This window comes from Chiloscyllium plagiosum, unplaced genomic scaffold (genome assembly GCF_037043375.1).
Source record: "Chiloscyllium plagiosum isolate Xiang-an unplaced genomic scaffold, Cpla_swu_hap1 HiC_scaffold_36, whole genome shotgun sequence".
NCBI classification, from domain to species: domain Eukaryota; kingdom Metazoa; phylum Chordata; class Chondrichthyes; order Orectolobiformes; family Hemiscylliidae; genus Chiloscyllium; species Chiloscyllium plagiosum.
The window spans coordinates 42961397-42979778 of NW_028270174.1; the positions used below are offsets into that span (position 1 = coordinate 42961397).

At 41.8% G+C, this 18382-nt stretch overlaps 2 protein-coding genes across 2 annotated transcripts in view; one reads left to right on the top strand and one right to left on the bottom strand.

Annotated features, from left to right (window-relative positions):
• The window catches only part of dctn6 (dynactin subunit 6), a 32599-nt gene extending 23715 nt beyond the window's left edge, over positions 1–8884 (top strand). The window contains exons 5-7 of the mRNA XM_043674021.2: positions 4659–4706; positions 5989–6131; positions 8488–8884. Coding sequence (XP_043529956.1) covers positions 4659–4706; positions 5989–6131; positions 8488–8586 — 290 coding nt within the window. The 3' untranslated portion in view covers positions 8587–8884. The remainder of the gene's footprint in view (positions 1–4658; positions 4707–5988; positions 6132–8487) is intronic.
• The window catches only part of LOC122547957 (scavenger receptor cysteine-rich domain-containing protein DMBT1-like), a 260153-nt gene that overhangs the window by 236259 nt on the left and 5512 nt on the right, over positions 1–18382 (bottom strand). The window contains exon 2 of the mRNA XM_087979832.1: positions 7444–7524. The gene's annotated coding sequence lies outside the window, so the exon portion shown is untranslated. The remainder of the gene's footprint in view (positions 1–7443; positions 7525–18382) is intronic.

Consider the following 18382-nt stretch of genomic DNA (forward strand, 5'->3'; position numbering starts at 1 on the left):
CAAACCCCAGGAACCCCATCCAGGAGAAAGACATAAATAGAAAGCAGAAGACAACAGCTTCGCTTCACTTGGAGGTTGCCACTGATGATGTTACCCAGCCAGGTAATGAAACGTCTGGATATCAAACCTACAGTTCAGCGAGCAAACCTACACCCTAAATTTGTATGTATTTGGAAAGGTAAGAACTCATTAGAACTAATCAAAACACTTTGTGCATGGGAAATTGCATCTCACTAATGTGTTTTGTTTTTGAAGAAGTGACCAAGACTGAAGGCAGAGCATTGTCTATAAGGAGCTGAAAATGTGTTGCTGGAAAAGCGCAGCAGGTCAGGCAGCATCCAGGGAACAGGAGAATCGACGTTTCGGGCATAAGCCCTTCTTCAGGAATGAGGAAAGTTTGTCCAGCAGGCTAAGATAAAAGGTAGGGAGGAGGGACTTGAGGGAGGGGTGTCGGAAATGTGATAGGTAGAAAGAGGTCAAGGTGAGGGTGATAGGTCAGACTGGGATGGGGGCGGAGAGGTCAGGAAGAAGATTGCAGGTTAGGAAGGCCGTGCTGAGTTCGATGGATTTGACTGAGACAAGGTGGGGGGAGGGGAAATGAGGAAACTGGTGAAATCCGAGTTCATCCCTTGTGGTTGGAGGGTTCCTAGGCGGAAGATGAGGCGTTCTTCCTCCAACCGTTGTGTTGTTGTGGTCTGGCGATGGAGGAGTCCAAAGACCTGCATATCCTTGGTGGAGTGGGAGGGGGAGTTGAAGTGTTGAGCCACAGGGTGGTTGGGTTGGTTGGTCCGGGTGTCCCAGAGGTGTTCTCTGAAACGCTCCGCAAGTAGGCGGCCTGTCTCCCCTCTATGCCCGAAACGTCGATTCTCCTGTTCCCTGGATGCTGCCTGACCTGCTGCGCTTTTCCTGCAACACATTTTCAGCTCTGATCTCCAGACCTCACTTTCTCCTCATTGTCTATAAGGACTTCAGCAAGATGTTCAACAAGATTCTGCTTGTTAGACTGGTTAGCAAGGTTCGATCACATGGACTAGAGGGAGAGCTAGCCATTTGGAAGCAAAATTGGCTCGAAGGTAGGAGACAGAGGGTGGTGGTGGAGCATTTCTTTTCAGACTGGAGGCCTGTAACCAGCAGTTTGCAACAAGAATGGTGCTGGGTCCACTGCTTTTTGTTGTTTATACAAATGATTTGGATGCGAATATAGGAGATACAGTTAGTAAGTTTGCAGATGACACCAAAATTGAAGGTGTGGTGGACAGCAAAAATGGTTACTTCAGAGTACAACAGGACCTTGATCAGATGGGCAAATGGGCTGAGGGGTGGCAGTTGGAGTTTAATTCAGATAAATATGAGGTACTGCATTTTGGAAAGACAAGTCAGAGTAGGACTTTTACACTCAATGGTAAGGTCCTTGGGAGTATTTTGAACAATTGGGGTGTAGGTTCATAATTCTTTGGAAGTGGAATCACAGGCAGACAGGCTAATGAAGGCAGTGTTTGGTATGCTTGTCTTTATTGGTCAGTGCATTGAATATAGGAGTTGGGCGTTCATGTTGCAGCTGTAGAGAAAATTAGTTGGCCAACTTATGGAATAAAGTGTTCAATAGGAAAGATGTTGTGAAACTTTCAGAAAAGATTCACAATGATGTTACCAGGACTGGAGGATTTAAGCAAGAGGGAGAGGCTGAATAGGATGAGGCTATTTTCCCTGGAATATTGCTGAGAGGATGACCTTATATAGGTTTATAAAGTCATAACGGGTGAGGATAGAGTGAATAGCCATGGTCTTTTCCCCAGAATAGGGGAGTCCAAAACTAGACAGTTTAAGATGAGAGGAGAAACATTTAAAAGGGACCTAAGGGGTGACTTTTTCACACAAATGGTGGTAGTGTGTGCATGGAATGAACAAACAAAGGTGGTAGTGGAGGCTGGTAAAATTACAACATTTAAAAGACATTTTGATGGATACATGATTACGAAGGTTTTAGAAGGATATGGGCCAAATGTTGGTAAATGGGACTAGAGTTATGTAGGATATCTGGTCGGCATGGATGGGTTTGACTGAAGGGTCTGTTTCCATGCTGTATCCCTTTCTATGACTGTATATGACAGAACAATTGAGCTGATTGCTCATGAGCAGTATAAAGAGTATCAGGTCCTCACCTTCCACCCCACCAACCTCTGCATACAAGGCATCATCCTCCGCCACCTCCAAACAGATCCCACCGCCAGAGATATATTTCCCTCGCACCCCTATCAGCGTTCTGAAAAGATCATTCCCTCTGCAACTCCCTCGTCAGGTCCACATTCCCCCCCCCCCTCCGTGCCCACACCACTCCCCTACCTCTGTCCAAGGCCCCAAGGGATCCTTGCACATCAGTCAGAAACTTACTTGTGCTTCTACCAGTGTCATCTACTGCATCTGTTGCACTCTGTGTGGTCTCTTCTACATCGGGGAGACAGGACACCTTGGGGATACCCGCACCCACCAACTCCCACCGCCCCGTGGCTGAACACTTCAACTCCCCCTCCCATTCCATCAAGGACATGCAGGTCCTGGGCCTCCTCCACCACCAAACTGTTACCACCCAATGCCTGGAGGAGAAATGCCTCATATTCTGCCTTGGGACCCTGCAACCACACAGGATAAATGTGGATTTCAACAGCTTCCTCACTTACCCTCCCCCCGCAATATCCCAGTCCCAAGCCTCCAACTCGGCACAGACCTCCAGACCTGTCCATCACTCCCCCCTCTGACCTATACCTTCTCCCTCACCTTCATCCATCTAGCGTTTTTCCAGCTACCTTCCCCAACCCCCCTTCACCCCACTCCCCCCAAATGACACCCCCTCCCATTTATCTCTCAGCCCTGACCCATAAACCTGATTCCTAATGAAGGGCTTATGCCCGAAATGTCGATGCTCCTGCTCCTTGGATGCTGCCTGACCTGCTGTGCTTTTCCAGAACTACACTCATAACGATAAAGAGTATCAATTAAACACTGAATTCCATCTCAAATTGTGAACAGAAAGCAGCTAAGGATGCAGTGCAAGAAAATGGAGTTAAGGTTGATAACCTTACCAAATGACTTTAATGAATGAGGCAGTGTGGTCAATGCTTGTTTGGTAAAAATTGGATTGAGAAAGACAAAGAAACAATACATTTTTACTTAAAATAACTAACAGTAGTTCATCTCTGAAGAAATTAAGGCATAGTCATGCAGCATGGAAACTTGAAATTTACAATTTGAAAACATCCTAGTGATGGTACAAATATGTGGTTGGAAGCTCATTTTGATCTGCTATGACGTGTAGGTTGCAAACATTCTGATTCAGCCTCAGGATTTTGTAAGGGAAAGAGAGTTGGGGTCTGATTTGCAGAGGAGGGAGTGTAGCAAAAATAGAGAATGAGTTCTGGCCAACTGCCTGTTTAGGTGTTATTCATCAATGGCCAATTAGCCCATTAAATATCTGTCGGCATTCCCTGGAGCAAATCAGTCCATTTTATTCCTTTCTCCTAAATATAGCTCTACAAGTTGATTTTCTTTAAGTGCCTTATCAGTTTCTTTTGAAACTAATTGTCTTTGCTTTCACCACCCTTATGGGCACTGTGTTCCAGATCACTTTATTATGATAAATTTACCTTGCATTCCCTCAGATTCTCTTGCCCAAAATATTCCATATAACATCCCCTAAACCTAGAGCCATTAGCTAATGGAAATAGCTTTTACTTACACCCTTATCCAAATCATTCATTCTGTGGTACCTCTGTATCAAATCTCCCCTCTATCTTGTTGTTCGAAGGAGAATAACCCCTGCTTCATCAACCCCCTATCACTTGGTTAAAAGCCTCACGTCCCCAGAGCATTTTGGTTAATCCCTTGAGCACCCTTTCAAGGACCCTCGTCTTGTTCCTAAATTAGATTAGATTACATTACAGTGTGGAAACAGGCCCTTCGGCCCAACAAGTCCACACCGCCCCGCCGAAGCACAACCCACCCATACCCCTACATTTACCCCTTATCTACACTACGGGCAATTTAGCGTGGCCAATTCACCTGACCTGCACATCTTTGAACTGTGGGAGGAAACTGGAGCACCCGGAGGAAACCCACTCAGACATGGGGAGAATGTGCAAACTCCACACAGTCAGTCGCCTGAGGCGGGAATTGAACCCGGGTCTCTGACGCTGTGAGGCAACAGTGCTAACCACTGTGCCACCGTGCCGCCCACTAAAGTATCATGACCAGAAGTGGAGAAAATACATTACTCTTGTTCTGTTTAGGACATAATTGAAAATGCAGCTTAACTTTACCACTTCAGTTTCTGTGCATCTATGAAGTCCAAAATCCCAAATAACTTTTCTGACTGCATTCTAATTATGGCCTGCAATTTTATCCCCATGCACTTGCAGGTCCCTCTTTTCCTGTAAACTGTTTGGAACTTTGCTATTAAATATGCATTGCCCCTTCTATAAAAAAGTATCTCCTCACTCTTCTTTCTACAGGTAGTCTTTGGTTTTACGTCGTCCTGCTTAATGTACTTTTATTTGAACTTTGTTTTATTGTTAGGGTCTGTTTCTTCTAATTATGTCATCATTTCCAGTTTACCATCTAAGTGTGTTGGAATTATCTTAGCTTTCTTTAACTATACTCATCAGATTTTGAAGCTTTGAAGATTGGAGATAACAATGTAATAGAATCTAAAGGTAAGTTGTTGTTTAGAAAGTTTCTTTGGCTGAAACTTGCTGTTCCAAACATTTGTTATAGGATTTGTCAGTAGTTATCTATTATTGTCTCATTGTAATGAATCGTCAGAATAACAAAATATATTGTAACTTTGAATAATTTGTGTTCTTCAAGTTTTCAAATATCTTCAAGATTTTTACAACTAATTACGAGATCAGTAGAAGTCAGGATTGATGGGAATGTTCACCTTTCAAAAATGGCTAGGCTTATGCAACTGATTAGTCTATTGATCTATCACATCAGAACATCATACATGCGCATACCTGTTAGAAAACTAAGCCAAGTGGATCAAAATGCTAACCATGCATATCGGGATATGGGTAAAAAAAAAGCACTGAAGTTCAGTTTTAAATTAGCCATGGCAATATATAAAATGGTGACACTGACTGAACTAAATGACTGCCTTTTTATCACTTGTTCTTTAAAGAAAAATAAAAGCAGGGAACATAAAACATAGGCCTTCGATTATGTGCCAGCCTTATATTCTACTCTAGGATCAGACTAACCTACATACTCTTCATTGTACTAACTTCTAGATGCCTATCCAAGAATTGCTTAATTGTCCCTATTGTATCTGACTCTACTACCACTGCTAGTAGTGCATTCCACGCACCCACGTGTGTTCTGTGTAAAGAGGTTCTGTGTAAAGAACCTCCCTCTGACATCTCCCAGAAACCTTCCTCCAGTTACCTTCAAATTATGCTCCCTCATGATAGACATTTCTGCCCTGGGAAAAAATCCACTCTATCTATGCCTCTCAACATCTTGTACACCTCCATTACGTCACCTCTCATCCTTCTTCGCTCCAATGAGAAAACCCCAAGCTGCCTCAACCTTTCTTCATAAGCCATGCCCTCCAGCCCAGGCAGCATCCTGGTAAATCTCCACTGCACCCTCTCTAAAGCTCCCACATTTTTCCTATAATGAGGCAAACAGAATTGAATACAATATTCCAAGTGTGATCTAACCAGGATTGTATAGAACTGCAGCATTATCTCGCAGCTCTTCAACTCAATCCCCCTGCTAATCGGCATAAACTATTCTAGTTTTTCACTTGTATTAATTTTGAGCAATTGTTTAATGTCACTTTTTAACAGAATAGTATCCATCTGGGGTGGATTATATTATATTGATTATATTTTTCTTGAATAAATAACTGTCAATTTATATTGTGCATTAAGATTTTTGTAAGGATTTATTTGATTCTTTAAGACATTTTAACCTGTCATTTTGCTATCTCAGCATTTATAGGTAGAAATGTGATCCTAACCAATGGCTGTATTATTGGAGCATGTTGTCAAGTAAACTCCTGTGAAGTTATTCCTGAGAACACAGTTATCTATGGAGTAGACTGTATGCGAAGAGTGCAGTCAGAACGGCCACAGGTAAGATCTGCATATTGAGGAATAGAAATCCAATGGAAAATTACGAAAATTTACCATGACAACTTACCTTTATATAGTTTATTTATCATTGTGGAATTTTTCAACTTGCTTCACAGGACCATATTCAAACAACATATGGCACTGAATCACAGAGACCTATTAGGATGAGTTACCAAGATTAGTCAAAATATAGATTTTAAGGATATCTTAAAGGAGGGGTGAGAGCTGAAGAAATATAGAATAGTTCAGGGAAGAAATTCCCCAACTGGCGATTGGGCATTAGAATGCATAAGAAATGCTGGAAATGGTGATGCACAAGAGGTTAGAGACCTTTTCAGGGTGCAGAAGATAAGGAACAGACCAAGTCATGAATTGATTTGGACACAAAGATGTGCATGTTAAATTTTATTTGTTGTGGGGACATTGCGACACCAGCAGATCTGGACTTATTGTTCACTCTGGAGGGCATTAACTTCACCACACTGTGGGATTGGAGTTCCCTTTCGACTAGACAGGGAAAGGATAGCAAGTTCCCATCTCAGAAGGACAAATAAACAAATTGGATTATGAAAATTTAATAGCTTTCATGGTCACACATTATCAAATACATTGAGTTCATTTTCACAATTTGTCATGGTGCAATTTGAATTTCTCACCTTTTAAGTTTCTAGTCAAAAGCTACAGAAGGCCACTGTGCACATTCTAGTCTTATCAGGTATTTGTTCAGATAGCATGAATTTCTGAATGAAATTTAATCAAATGAAAGGAGGTGATATACTTCTGCTGAACAATATGGAAAATGTATCCTTTGCATTGAACATATACTATTCTGCTTTAAATTATGCCAAAGGAGTGAAGTCATGTAAACACTCAGTTTAAAGAGTGGGCATTCAGCCCATTACACTAATGTTGGTTCTTTGAAAGAGCAGTCATGCTTTAGTCTTACATCCCTCTCTTTTGTTCATACCTCCATAAATATTTCCTCTTTTAGTACCTGTTACATTTCCTTTAAAAAGTTATTTGTGCAAAGAATGATCCCTCCGTCCTTTCAGGTAAAGCATTCAAGATTCCAACAACTGAGTGAATAAATTTCTCCTCATTTTCCCTCTAGGTATTTTAGCAATTAGTTTGAAACTGTGACCTTCACTAGAGAAGGCCTGCATTCTCTAGTTCAGCTTTCAATTACATATCATCTCGATCATAAAAATTTCAACCCTTAACATAGGTTAAAGGTGGGGTAAAGCTATCTATCTATGGCTTAAATCTTGGTCTGCACTTTTCTAATCTTTTGAAAGACCAATACTTTCCTTACCATGAAGCCTCTGAACATAACCGTCTTCTTCAGCTGTGTCGTAACGATGACTGTTATTGATGAAGTCAGATGTATTTCCTCCTAGTAAATAAAGTAGATTAGATTACTTACAGTGTGGAAACAGGCCCTTCGGCCCAACAAGTCCACACCGACCCGCCGAAGCGTAACCCACCCATACCGCTACATTTACCCCTTTACCTAACACTACGGGCAATTTAGCATGGCCAATTCACCTGACCTGCACATCTTTGGACTGTGGGAGGAAACCGGAGCCCAGGAGGAAACCCACGCAGACACGGGGAGAACGTGCAAACTCCACACAGTCATTCGCCTGAGTCGGGAATTGAACCCGGGTCTCTTGCGCTGCGAGGCAGCAGTGCTAACCACTGTGCCACCGTGCCGCCCACTAATGGGCGGATGTTGGAATTCTTATAGTTTCTTTTGGAAAGTACAAGCCATTTTACTTAGAGATAAACTTACATATGTAAATGTCTTAAAAAGACTGCTGAGTTTATCTTAAAAAAATCTAATCTACATTCAAATTAAAGACTATACAGTGAAAGGAAATTTTGGGCTTTTGGGAAAATACCTTCAATGCAAACTCAGTCATGCCTTATTTAATGGGAGAGCTTCTGCTTGCATTCTTATGAAATACTTGATTAACTCAGGTTATTGGTGCTAATGAGCAGTTTGATACATTGATGTATTACATTATGTAGGTATAAATGAAGGTCAAACTTACATGAGAAATATTCACTAAGAGAATCTTTATCAATGTTACAGTAGTCAAGATAACTGTTGTTTTGCTTCTGACAAATGCTGTTTAACAGCTTAAAATTGACTGGGTGAAATGTGGCAATGTTTTGCATTACTTAATTCCACCATGAGAAAATGAATGAACTGTTTCAATTTAATTACTTCTGTTCTTCTTTGAATAAAATCTTGCCGCTGCTTAATGATAAAGTTGAAAGGTGTGAAACTTTTAAAGTTGTTATCCTGTGCTGGAACATCTCTTCAATTGGTTTATAATCTTTTTAATTACAGCCACAAACTCTACAGCTAGACTTCCTGATGAAAATTTTGCCTAATTATCATCACTTGAAGAAAACCATGAAAGGAAGTACAACTCCAGTAAAAAGCTGAATGGAACTAGATTCTGGTTCTGTGGTGGAATTGATGCATTTATTTGGTTATAAGCATAATCACTTTAAAACAGTAACCTGTACTATGATAAATTATTCACTGCATTAAAGTAATACATCCTCTGCAATAAAATGAAAATAGGTTAATAATTGCTCAGTAATTTTGAATTTCATCAATTACCTTCTAGACTTCAAAGTTAATCTCAATTTTAAAACACAATTGTGTTGATGGCTTATCATACTGACTATCTTAATTATGAATAAAGGATTGGTTTTAATGTCAAAATTACTACACCTCACATTGAGATGGTGGGCTTTAATTTTCTCTAAATTAAATGTTATTTTAAGGGTGTTCCAGAAGTATGGGGAAAAGTTAACATTTGAAATTGAATAGACTTGGGTTCAGTGGAATGTTAAACATAATTTAAACTAGCAAGTTTTGAGAAGATTTGTAGCTCAAGTTGAGGTTCGGGATGTAGGCTTGCTCGCTGAGCTGGAAGGTTCGTTTTCACGCATTTTGTCACCATACTAGGTAACATCAGTGAGCCTCTGGGTGAAGCGCTGGTGGCATGGCCCACTTTCTATTTATGTGTTGGTGAAGTCATTTCCTATAGTGACATCATTTCCTATTCTTTTTCTAAGGGAGTGATAAATGGGATCCAAGTCAATGTGTTTGTTGATAAGAGTTCCGGTTGGAGTGCCACGCTTCTAGGAATTCTCGTGTGTGTCTCTGTTTAGCTTGTCCTAGGATGGATGTGTTGTCCCAGTGAAAGTGGTGTTCTTCATCATCTTTATGTAAGGATACTAGTGAGAGAGGTCATGTCTTTTTGTGGCTAGTTGTTGATCGTGTATCATGGTGGCTAGTTTTCTGCTTGTTTGTCCAATGTAGTGTTTGTTACAGTTCTTGCAAGGTATTTTGTAAATGACATTAGTTTTGCTTTGTTGTCTGAAACTAGCCACAAAAAAAATGACCCATGAATGAGAATTCCTAGAGTCTCTATTTGGCTTATCCTAGGATGGGTTGGTGTCTATGCACAAGAAACAAATTGAATCCAATCCAACCAATTACCCTGTCAGCGTACTTTGAATCATCAGCAAAGTGATTGAAGGGCTGTCAACAGTGCTACTTAGCAGCACTGATGCTCAACTGGGTTCCACAAAGACCAGTCAGTTCCTGGCCTCAGTGAAGAGGAAGCTCTCTTGCTATTAAGCCATACGTAGCACAAAGAGAGATGAATGTGCATGTTGAGAGTTCAGGCATCTCATCACTAGGATATCGTTATAGGAGTCTCTCATGAGGGTGTCCTGGACCCAAATGTCTTCAGCTACTTCATCAATGACCTTTCTTTTGTCATCAGGGCAAGAGTAAGGATGCCTATTCATGATTGCATAATGTTCTGCACCATTCGCAATGCCTCAGGTACTGATGCAGACAAGGGTGGCACAGTGCCTAGTGGTTAGCGCTGCTGCCTCACAGTGCCAGGATACCAGGTTCAATTCCTGCCTCGGGAAACTGCAAACTCCACACAGACATTCTCCCCGTGGGTTTCCTCCCACAATCCAAAGATATGCAGGTTAGGTGAATTGGTCATGCTAAATTGTTCATAGTGTTGGGTGCATTAGGGAATGGGTCTGGGTGGGTTATTCTTCGGAGGGTCAGCATGAACTTGTTGTGCCGAAGGGCCTGTTTCCATACTGTAGGGAATCTAATCTAATCTGTCCATGTGCAGCAAGACCTAAACAACGTCCAGGCTGAAGTTGTTAAGTGGTAAATATCATTCATGCCTCCTAAGTGCCAGGCAAAAACATTTTCTGACAAGAAAGCATCAACCACCGCCCCCTTGCTAATCAATTGCCATTATCATCATGGAAGCCTCCATTTACAACATTTCACAGGTTACTATTGACCAGAAATGAAACTGGACAAGCCAGATTAATACTGTGGCTACGAGAGCAGGTCAGAGGCCAGAGATTCTGCGGCAAGTAACTTACTACCTATCCTCCCAATACTTGTTCACCGTCTATAAGATGGAATACTTCCTACTTGTCTGGACAGAAGTTAAGAAGCTCAACATTGTCCAGGGCAAAGCAGTCCACTTGAATGGCAGCCAATCGAATAACTTCAACATTTACTCCCCTTACTACTGATGCACAATGGCAGCAGTGTGTATAAAAAGCACTACTATAACTGAACAATATTCCTTTGACAGCATTATCAAAATCCCCAACTTCCAGCACCCAACAGGACAAGAACAGCAAATGCATGGGATCACTATTACCTGTATGTTTCTGCCCAAGCCACTTCTGACTATGTGATCATTGTAATTAGTTGAAAATCCTAAAACTTCCTTCTTAACAGTACTATCCCAACCCCCAAGTACTGCAGAAGTTCAGTAAGGCAACTAATCACCAACATCTTCGGTGCAATTGGGGATGGGTGATCAATGCTGTCCTAGCTGGTGATAATTCATTTCTGATGAACAAATAAAAAGGAATTTGAGCTAGCTTTAGGAGTTGGTCAGTCAATAGTAAAAAATTCTGCGATTGCTAACTCCAAAAACAAGGTTAGAGAAGAGAAATATTAGATTTGGACCATGTGAAGCTGGAATTCAAAGTCAAGTCAATTAAATTTTCTGGTTCAAGGCAAAAGCAGGAAATAGCACTGGTACAGTCATCGAAGTACCAGAAAAGGAATTGAAGGAGGCCTAGTTATGTAAACAATCATATTCCACAAAAACGGTAAGCATGACCAGAATTCATCAGGACATACAACTTTTGATCAGAAGTACTCTGAGTTACAGTTGTTGATGAATATGACAACAAGTTCTGCAAGGTGGAGGAACGTAATGATGAATTGAGGCGAGTCAGGCCTCTATTCAAGAAAGATACAGAAAACCATTTTTGTGAGGATTGAAAGATCAGAGAAATTGAAAGTCTTTGGTGAATAGGATACAATTAGGACCAGGCAATTGGAAATTGTGAAAGTGACTGAGGCCATCATAATTGTCAGGACCTAGGTGTATTACAATGCAATCTTCTCACTGAAGGTGAATGTCAGAAAGCCTGAGTTCCTCTGCAGACTGAGGCTTATAAATTCATTTTCAACTCTAGGATCCTGCAATAATGAATAAAGCTACTGGTGAGAAAGTGGCTACTACTGACTCCAGGCATTCATATCTCATTTTATTTAGCTGTCATATTCCACTTACACCAGCAACTGTAGAAGCATGCACATAATGAAAGCTGACATCCAGCCTTGCTATCATGTGTGCCAAATTGCTCTCCTACTTTACAACCAACTAGCCATTCCTAATTGAACAGCCATCATACTCGTGCCCTTTTATTTGCAGCCATGCCAGAGGCTATATAGGACATTGATTAGGCCACTTTTGGAATATTGTGTGCAATTCTGGTCTCCCTACTATAGGAAGGGTAATGATGTTGTTCCTTTAACAAGGTTATGTTGCCATTGTTTTTTTTTCAGAGGGCCCATAAACACACAGGCTCTGGGAGGTCTTGTTTTGATGGGTTTTAGGGCCAATTTGATTATAGCTAACACATACTGCCTCAGTCAAAAAGCTTTCAAGTTTTAAAAAATACGCTTGTACAATGAAAGGGGAGTGGCCAGTTTTCACAGCTTAGCTTTACTCTCGCTTGATTTGGATTTGGTTCAGAGCTGCGAGCCGTTTATTTGAGGCTGCTGTTCAATGAAACAGCCACACTGAAGAAGGTGTTTCATGCTGAATCTCTCTGCCATCTCTCTCTCCTGAAAGAACAAAGAAAATTTACAGCCCAGGAACAGGCCCTTTCCTGGGGCCTGTTTGAGCCGATCCAAACTCACTGTCTATACCTGTTGCCCAATTCCTAAGCATTTGTATCCCTCTGCTTCCCACCTACTCACGCATCTGTCCACACACATCTTAAATGAATCTACAGTGCCTGCCTCTACTTCTCCTGCTGGCAACACGTTCCAGGCACCTACCACCCTCTGTGTAAAGTACTTGCCACATGTATCCCCCTTAAACTTTCTACCTCTCACCTTGAAAGCGTGACCTCTCATAATTGAATCCTTCACCTTGGGGAAAAGGCTTATCTCTATCCACTCTGCCTATACCCTTCACAATTTTGTAGATCTCAATCAGGTCCCCCCTCAATCTCCTTTTTTCTAATGAAAACAAACCTAACCTACTCAACCTCTCTTCATAGCTCGCACCTTCCATACCAAACAACATTCTCATAAACCTTCTCTGCACCCTCTCCTAAGTGTCCACATCCTTTTGGTAATGTAGCGACCAGAACTGTACACAGTATTCTAAATTTGGCCGAACCAACGTCATGTACAATTTTAACATGATCTGCCAGCTCTTATACTCAATATCCCGTCCGATGAAGGCAAGCATACCATATGCCTTCTTGATCACTCTATCCACCTGTGCAGCAACCTTCAGGGTACAATGAACCTGAACTCCCAGATCTCTCTGCTCATCAATTTTTCCCAAGGCTCTTCCATTTACTGTATAATTCACTCTAGAATTAGACTTCTCCAAAATGCATCACCTCACATTTGCCTGGATTGAACCCCATCTGTCACTTCTCCGCCCAACTCTCCAGTCTATCTATATTTTCCTGTATTCTTTGATAGTCCCCTATACTTTCTGCTACTCCACCAGTCTTCGTGTCATCTGTAAACTTGCTGATTATACCAACAGTGCCCTTTTCCAGATCATTTATGTATATCACAAACAACAGTGGCCCCAACACTGATTCTTGTAGAACACCACTGGTCACCTTTCTCCATTTCGAGAAACTCCCTTCAATACTACTCTCTGTCTCCTGTTGCCCAACCGGTTCTTTATCCACCGAGCTAGAACACCCTGCACACCATGTGACTTCACTTTCTCTATTAGTTTACCATAGAAAACCTTATCAAACGCCTTACTAACATCCATGTGAATAACATCTACAGGCCTTCCTTCATTTATCAACTTGGTCACTTCCTCAAAGAACTTTATTAAATTGGTAAGGCACGATCTCCCCCGCAAAAGACCATGTTGACTATCACTGATAAGCCCATTCTTTTCCAAATATAAATAGATTTTATCCCTCAGTACCTTCTCCAGCAACTTTCCCACCACTGACATCAGCCTCATTGGTCTGTAGTTACCAGAATATCCTGCTACCCTTCTTGTAAAGGGTGACAATATGAGCAACCCTCCAGTCCTCTGGCAAGTCACGTGTTTAAGGGTGCTACAAAGATATCTGTCGGGGCTCCAGCTATTTCCTCTCTCGCCTCCTTCAGCAACCTGGAATAGATTCCAGCCGTTCCTGGGGATTTATCCACCTTAATAATCTCTCGTCTTCCCAATACATCTTCCCTACTTATGTGAATGTGATCCAGTGTAATCAAACTTCTATCTCTAATCTCAACATCCACGATGGCCCTCTCCTTAGTGAACACTGATGCAAAGTAATCATTCAGAATCTCACCCATTTTCTCAGGTTTGACACACAGCCTTCCTTCCTTATCCTTTAGTGGACCAAGCCTTTCTCTAGTTATCTGCTTGCTTTTTATATAAGAGTAAAGGTCTTTGGAATTCTCCTTAATTCTGCTTGCTAAACCTATTTCATGACCCCTTTTAGCCCGCTTGATTCCTCGTTTAAGACTGGTCCTACTCTCCCAATATTCCTCCAGGGCCCATTCTGTTCTTAGCTGCCTGGACCTTATGTACGCTTCCCTTTTCCTCTTGGCTAATTGTACAATTTCTCCTGTCATCCACAGTTCACGAATCTTGCCTTTCCTATCCTTTGCTTTCAACGGGACATGCCTATCCTGCCAATGAACAGCGTCGACAGGAAAACAACACATACAGACCAAATATTGAACTACAGAAGCAACCATCCCAACATCCACAAACAAAGCTGCATTAGAACATTGTTTCAATGAGCCAACACACACTGCAGTACAAAGGAACTAGACAGAGCAGAGGAAAATCACCTATACCACGTATTCAAAAAGAATGGGTACCCAATGAACAAAGTCCGTCCATTTCTCAGCAACAAACCCAAACACGCAGATAAAACACGTCCAGAAACACTCTCCGCTACATCAAAGACATCTCAGAAATGACTGCCAGACTACTCAGACCCCTTGGCATCACGGTAGCCCACAAACTCACTACCGCACTAAAACAGCAGCTAATGAACTTGAAAGACCCTATACAGAAAACAAGCAAAACTAATGTCATTTACATGCTAGAACTGTAACAAACACTACATTGGACAAACAGGCAGAAAACTAGCCACCAGGATACATGAACATCAACTAGTCACAAACAATAAGACCGTCACTCACTTGTTGGGCCAAAGGGCCTGTTTCCACACTGTAAGTAATCTAATCTAATCATAAACTAGTATCCTTACATACAGATAAGGACACCACTTCGACTGGGACAACACATCCATCCTAGGATAAGCCAACAGGGACATGCACAAGAATTCCTAGAAGCATGGCATGCCAACTAGAACTGTATCAACAAACACATCGAGTTAGACTCCATCTACCACCCCCTGAGAAAAAGAACAGGAAATGACATCACCAACCCAAAGAAACCCAAACTTATAAACAAAAAGCAGGAATCTTAAGCAGTGCTTCGCCCAGAGGCCCACTGAAGATGTTACCTAGTGATGAAACATCTGGAAATTAACCTTCCAGCTCAACCAGCAAACCTCCATCCAGAACCTCAACCTGAGCTACAAACTTCTCAAAACTTGCTGGTCCTTGTCAATTAGGAAAGGTTGGGTAATATCCACTGGAGTTTTCAAAAAAAAGGCGACTTGATTTAAACAGACAAAATACTGAAGGGTCCAGACAGGGTATACATGGAAAGGATATTCCTGTTGTGAGAGAACCTAGATCTAACAGTCACTTGAAGACAGATGAGGAGAAAAGTTTGCTCTAAATATGGTGAATCTTTGGAACTCTTCCTCAAAAAGTGGTGGAATATTTTCGTGGCACAGGTAGAATTTTGATAATCAAGAGGTGAAAGATGGGAGATCCAAGATAGCAGCGACCCAGCAAGTCTGAGTCAATAGTGCTCCTCCCAAGACTTGGGCAAAGTGGGCCGCCCGCCCCCAACACACTTACCAAATCTTTTAAAATAGTTTTACTTAATATAATTAGTTGCTCTGTTCTAAATTTAAACAGTCTCGTCTCCTGCAAAAATGACTAAAGGGAAAGGTGCCCGCAGCTCTCAGCACACAGGAACCCCTCGCCCACCCTCCGGAGCTGCGTCCGCAGCCGCCCCGAGGGACTTACCTACAGTGGCGAGCCTCGTGGAAGTAATTTCCAAACTTGACGTGAAGATCAACGCCTTCATCGAAGAGTCCCGGAGCCGGTGGGACTCACTCTCGGCTGCACGACAAAAGCATGACCGAGACATCAAGGAAATCGAGCGCCGAATCAGGGAGGCAGAGCTAAAGGCCGCAACCTCCGAGACTACTGCAGAATCGGTCGTGGGTCTGGTCTGAATTCTCGAACAGCGAGTCTGGACCTTAGAAAATCACATCGACGACCTTGATTCTCGAGGAAGAGGAAGGCCAGCTTACAGCGTTCCCCGAGCAGTGGCTTCCACAGCTTTTAACTCTGGAGGCTGGATCAGGCCAGGTAAGAATGGAATGGGCCTACCGGGTTGCAATGCGCGGGCCCGGCTCTAACCAGGTCCTGTTCTGGCTGCAGAGCTACAAGGAGAGGCAGATGCTCTTAGAAGCTTCCAGAAATCTTGGGAAAGATCCCCAAGCCATGATTTATAAAGGATCCAAGATTATGCTATTCCAGGACTTTTCCCCAGCTTTGGTCCGAAAGAGGAAGGCATTTGATGAAGCAAAGAAGCGTTTAAAGGACTTTAACATTCAGTACTCCCCGCGCTACCCAGCAACGCTACGTTTTAGCCACGAAGGGTCTATGTACAACTTCGGATCGCCGGAGAAGGCCAAAGAATTTCTGGACTCTCTTAGATAAATTGTGAGAGTTAATTCGAGTGGTGAATGATGTTGTTCTGCTCTCTCCCCACCCCGGTTTACCTCTTTTTTTCCCCTTTCATTACCTTACTGTTTAATATTATCTCCGGGGATTGGGGAGAGGGGTTTATTTATTTGTTCTTCACTTAGCGATTTTCTCCCCCTTTTTTCTTTTATATATAGGCCGGGTGGTTTAGTTAATGTGGGTGGGGGGAGGTGGTTATTTTATCCAATTTTGTCTCTATCTTTGAAAGCGGGGCTGTTTTCCCCTGTTATTTTGTACTACTATATTTAATTATTATTTGTTGAGTCTGTAATTTCTTAGTTATGTATGTTCATACATGGTATTAACATTACCAAATATATCTCGGTGTTGGTGTGGGTGGGGGCAGGGGGGGTGTAGGGGACTCACCATGAACTCTAGCTTTGTAATATATTTGAATTTTCTTTATTCTATTGTGGGGCACTGGTTGGGAGAGGATATGATGGGCTTTTGGAAAGGAAGTGATGCCCCCTGGGAACAAGGGGGAAAATCTCCGTTTAAATATGTTTTATAATTTTTCTATTTAGAAATAGTTTTTTATTATATTGATGTGAGTGTATTACAGAACCTCTATTTTTGTGAATTGTATATGTTCTATGCTCGGGATGTTTTGGATAGGGTTTCTTCTCCCGAGGGGTCTCGGATTTGCCCGGACGATTATGGTTAATCAGTCGGTTAAATGGTGCACCTGGAATGTCAAGGAGAGTAATTCACCAATCAAAAGGAAGAAAATATTATCAAACCTCAAGAAAGAAAGGGTTAATATAGCTCTCCTACAGGAGACACACTTATTGGATAAAGAAAACTTGAAATCACGACAGGATGGATTTGATCAGGCGTTCTTTTCTTCCTTCAGCTCAAAAAGTAGGGGAGTTGTCATCCTTATTCGGAAGAATCTCCCTTTCAAAATCCTAAATCAGATAAAAGACAAATCTGGATGATATATTCTGATTAAAGCCCTTATAAATGGAGAGGAATATGGGATCTTAAATCTGTATTGTCTCCTAGCATATCCTTTTAAATTTATAATAGAAGCCTTCTCCAAATTGATGGCTCTCGGTGCTCGTCATACAATTATAGGGGGAGATTTTAATTGTATTATGGACCCGGAAATAGATAGGATTCCCAAGGGTACTGCAGGAGTATCCCCCAGATCTAAACAATTGGTGGATCTGAACAAATAATTAGGATCAGTAGATGTGTGGAGATGCCTTCATCCACAGGGCAGAGATTTTTCTTTTTACTCCAATCCACATAAAGATCACACCAGAATTGATATGTTTTTTGCCCCCTTGATTTTTAAAAATTCCATATCATCCTGTAAAATAGGTGGTATAACAATTTCTGATCACGCTGCTGTATATATGGAAATTAAGGCGAGGAACAATGAGATATCCCCCCGGCATTTGCGTATGGATTCCTTCCTGATGAAAGATAGTAACTTTGTAAAGTACTTTTCTCAAGAACTTAAAACTTTTTTAGATATTAATTCAGGTACGGCTAGCAACCCATCAATGATGTGGGAGACCATCAAAGGTTATGCGCGAGGTTTGATCATTTCATACTCGGCGACCCAGAAAAAATTAAACGGAGAACAGCAGCATCTACTTAAAGCTCGCTTAAAAGCAGCTGAAACAGCATGCGCTGACAGACCTTCTATTATCAAAATACAAAGGATTACGGCTCTTAGGACAGCTCTGAATACCACGCTTACCCAAACAGCTAAGAGGGAAATATT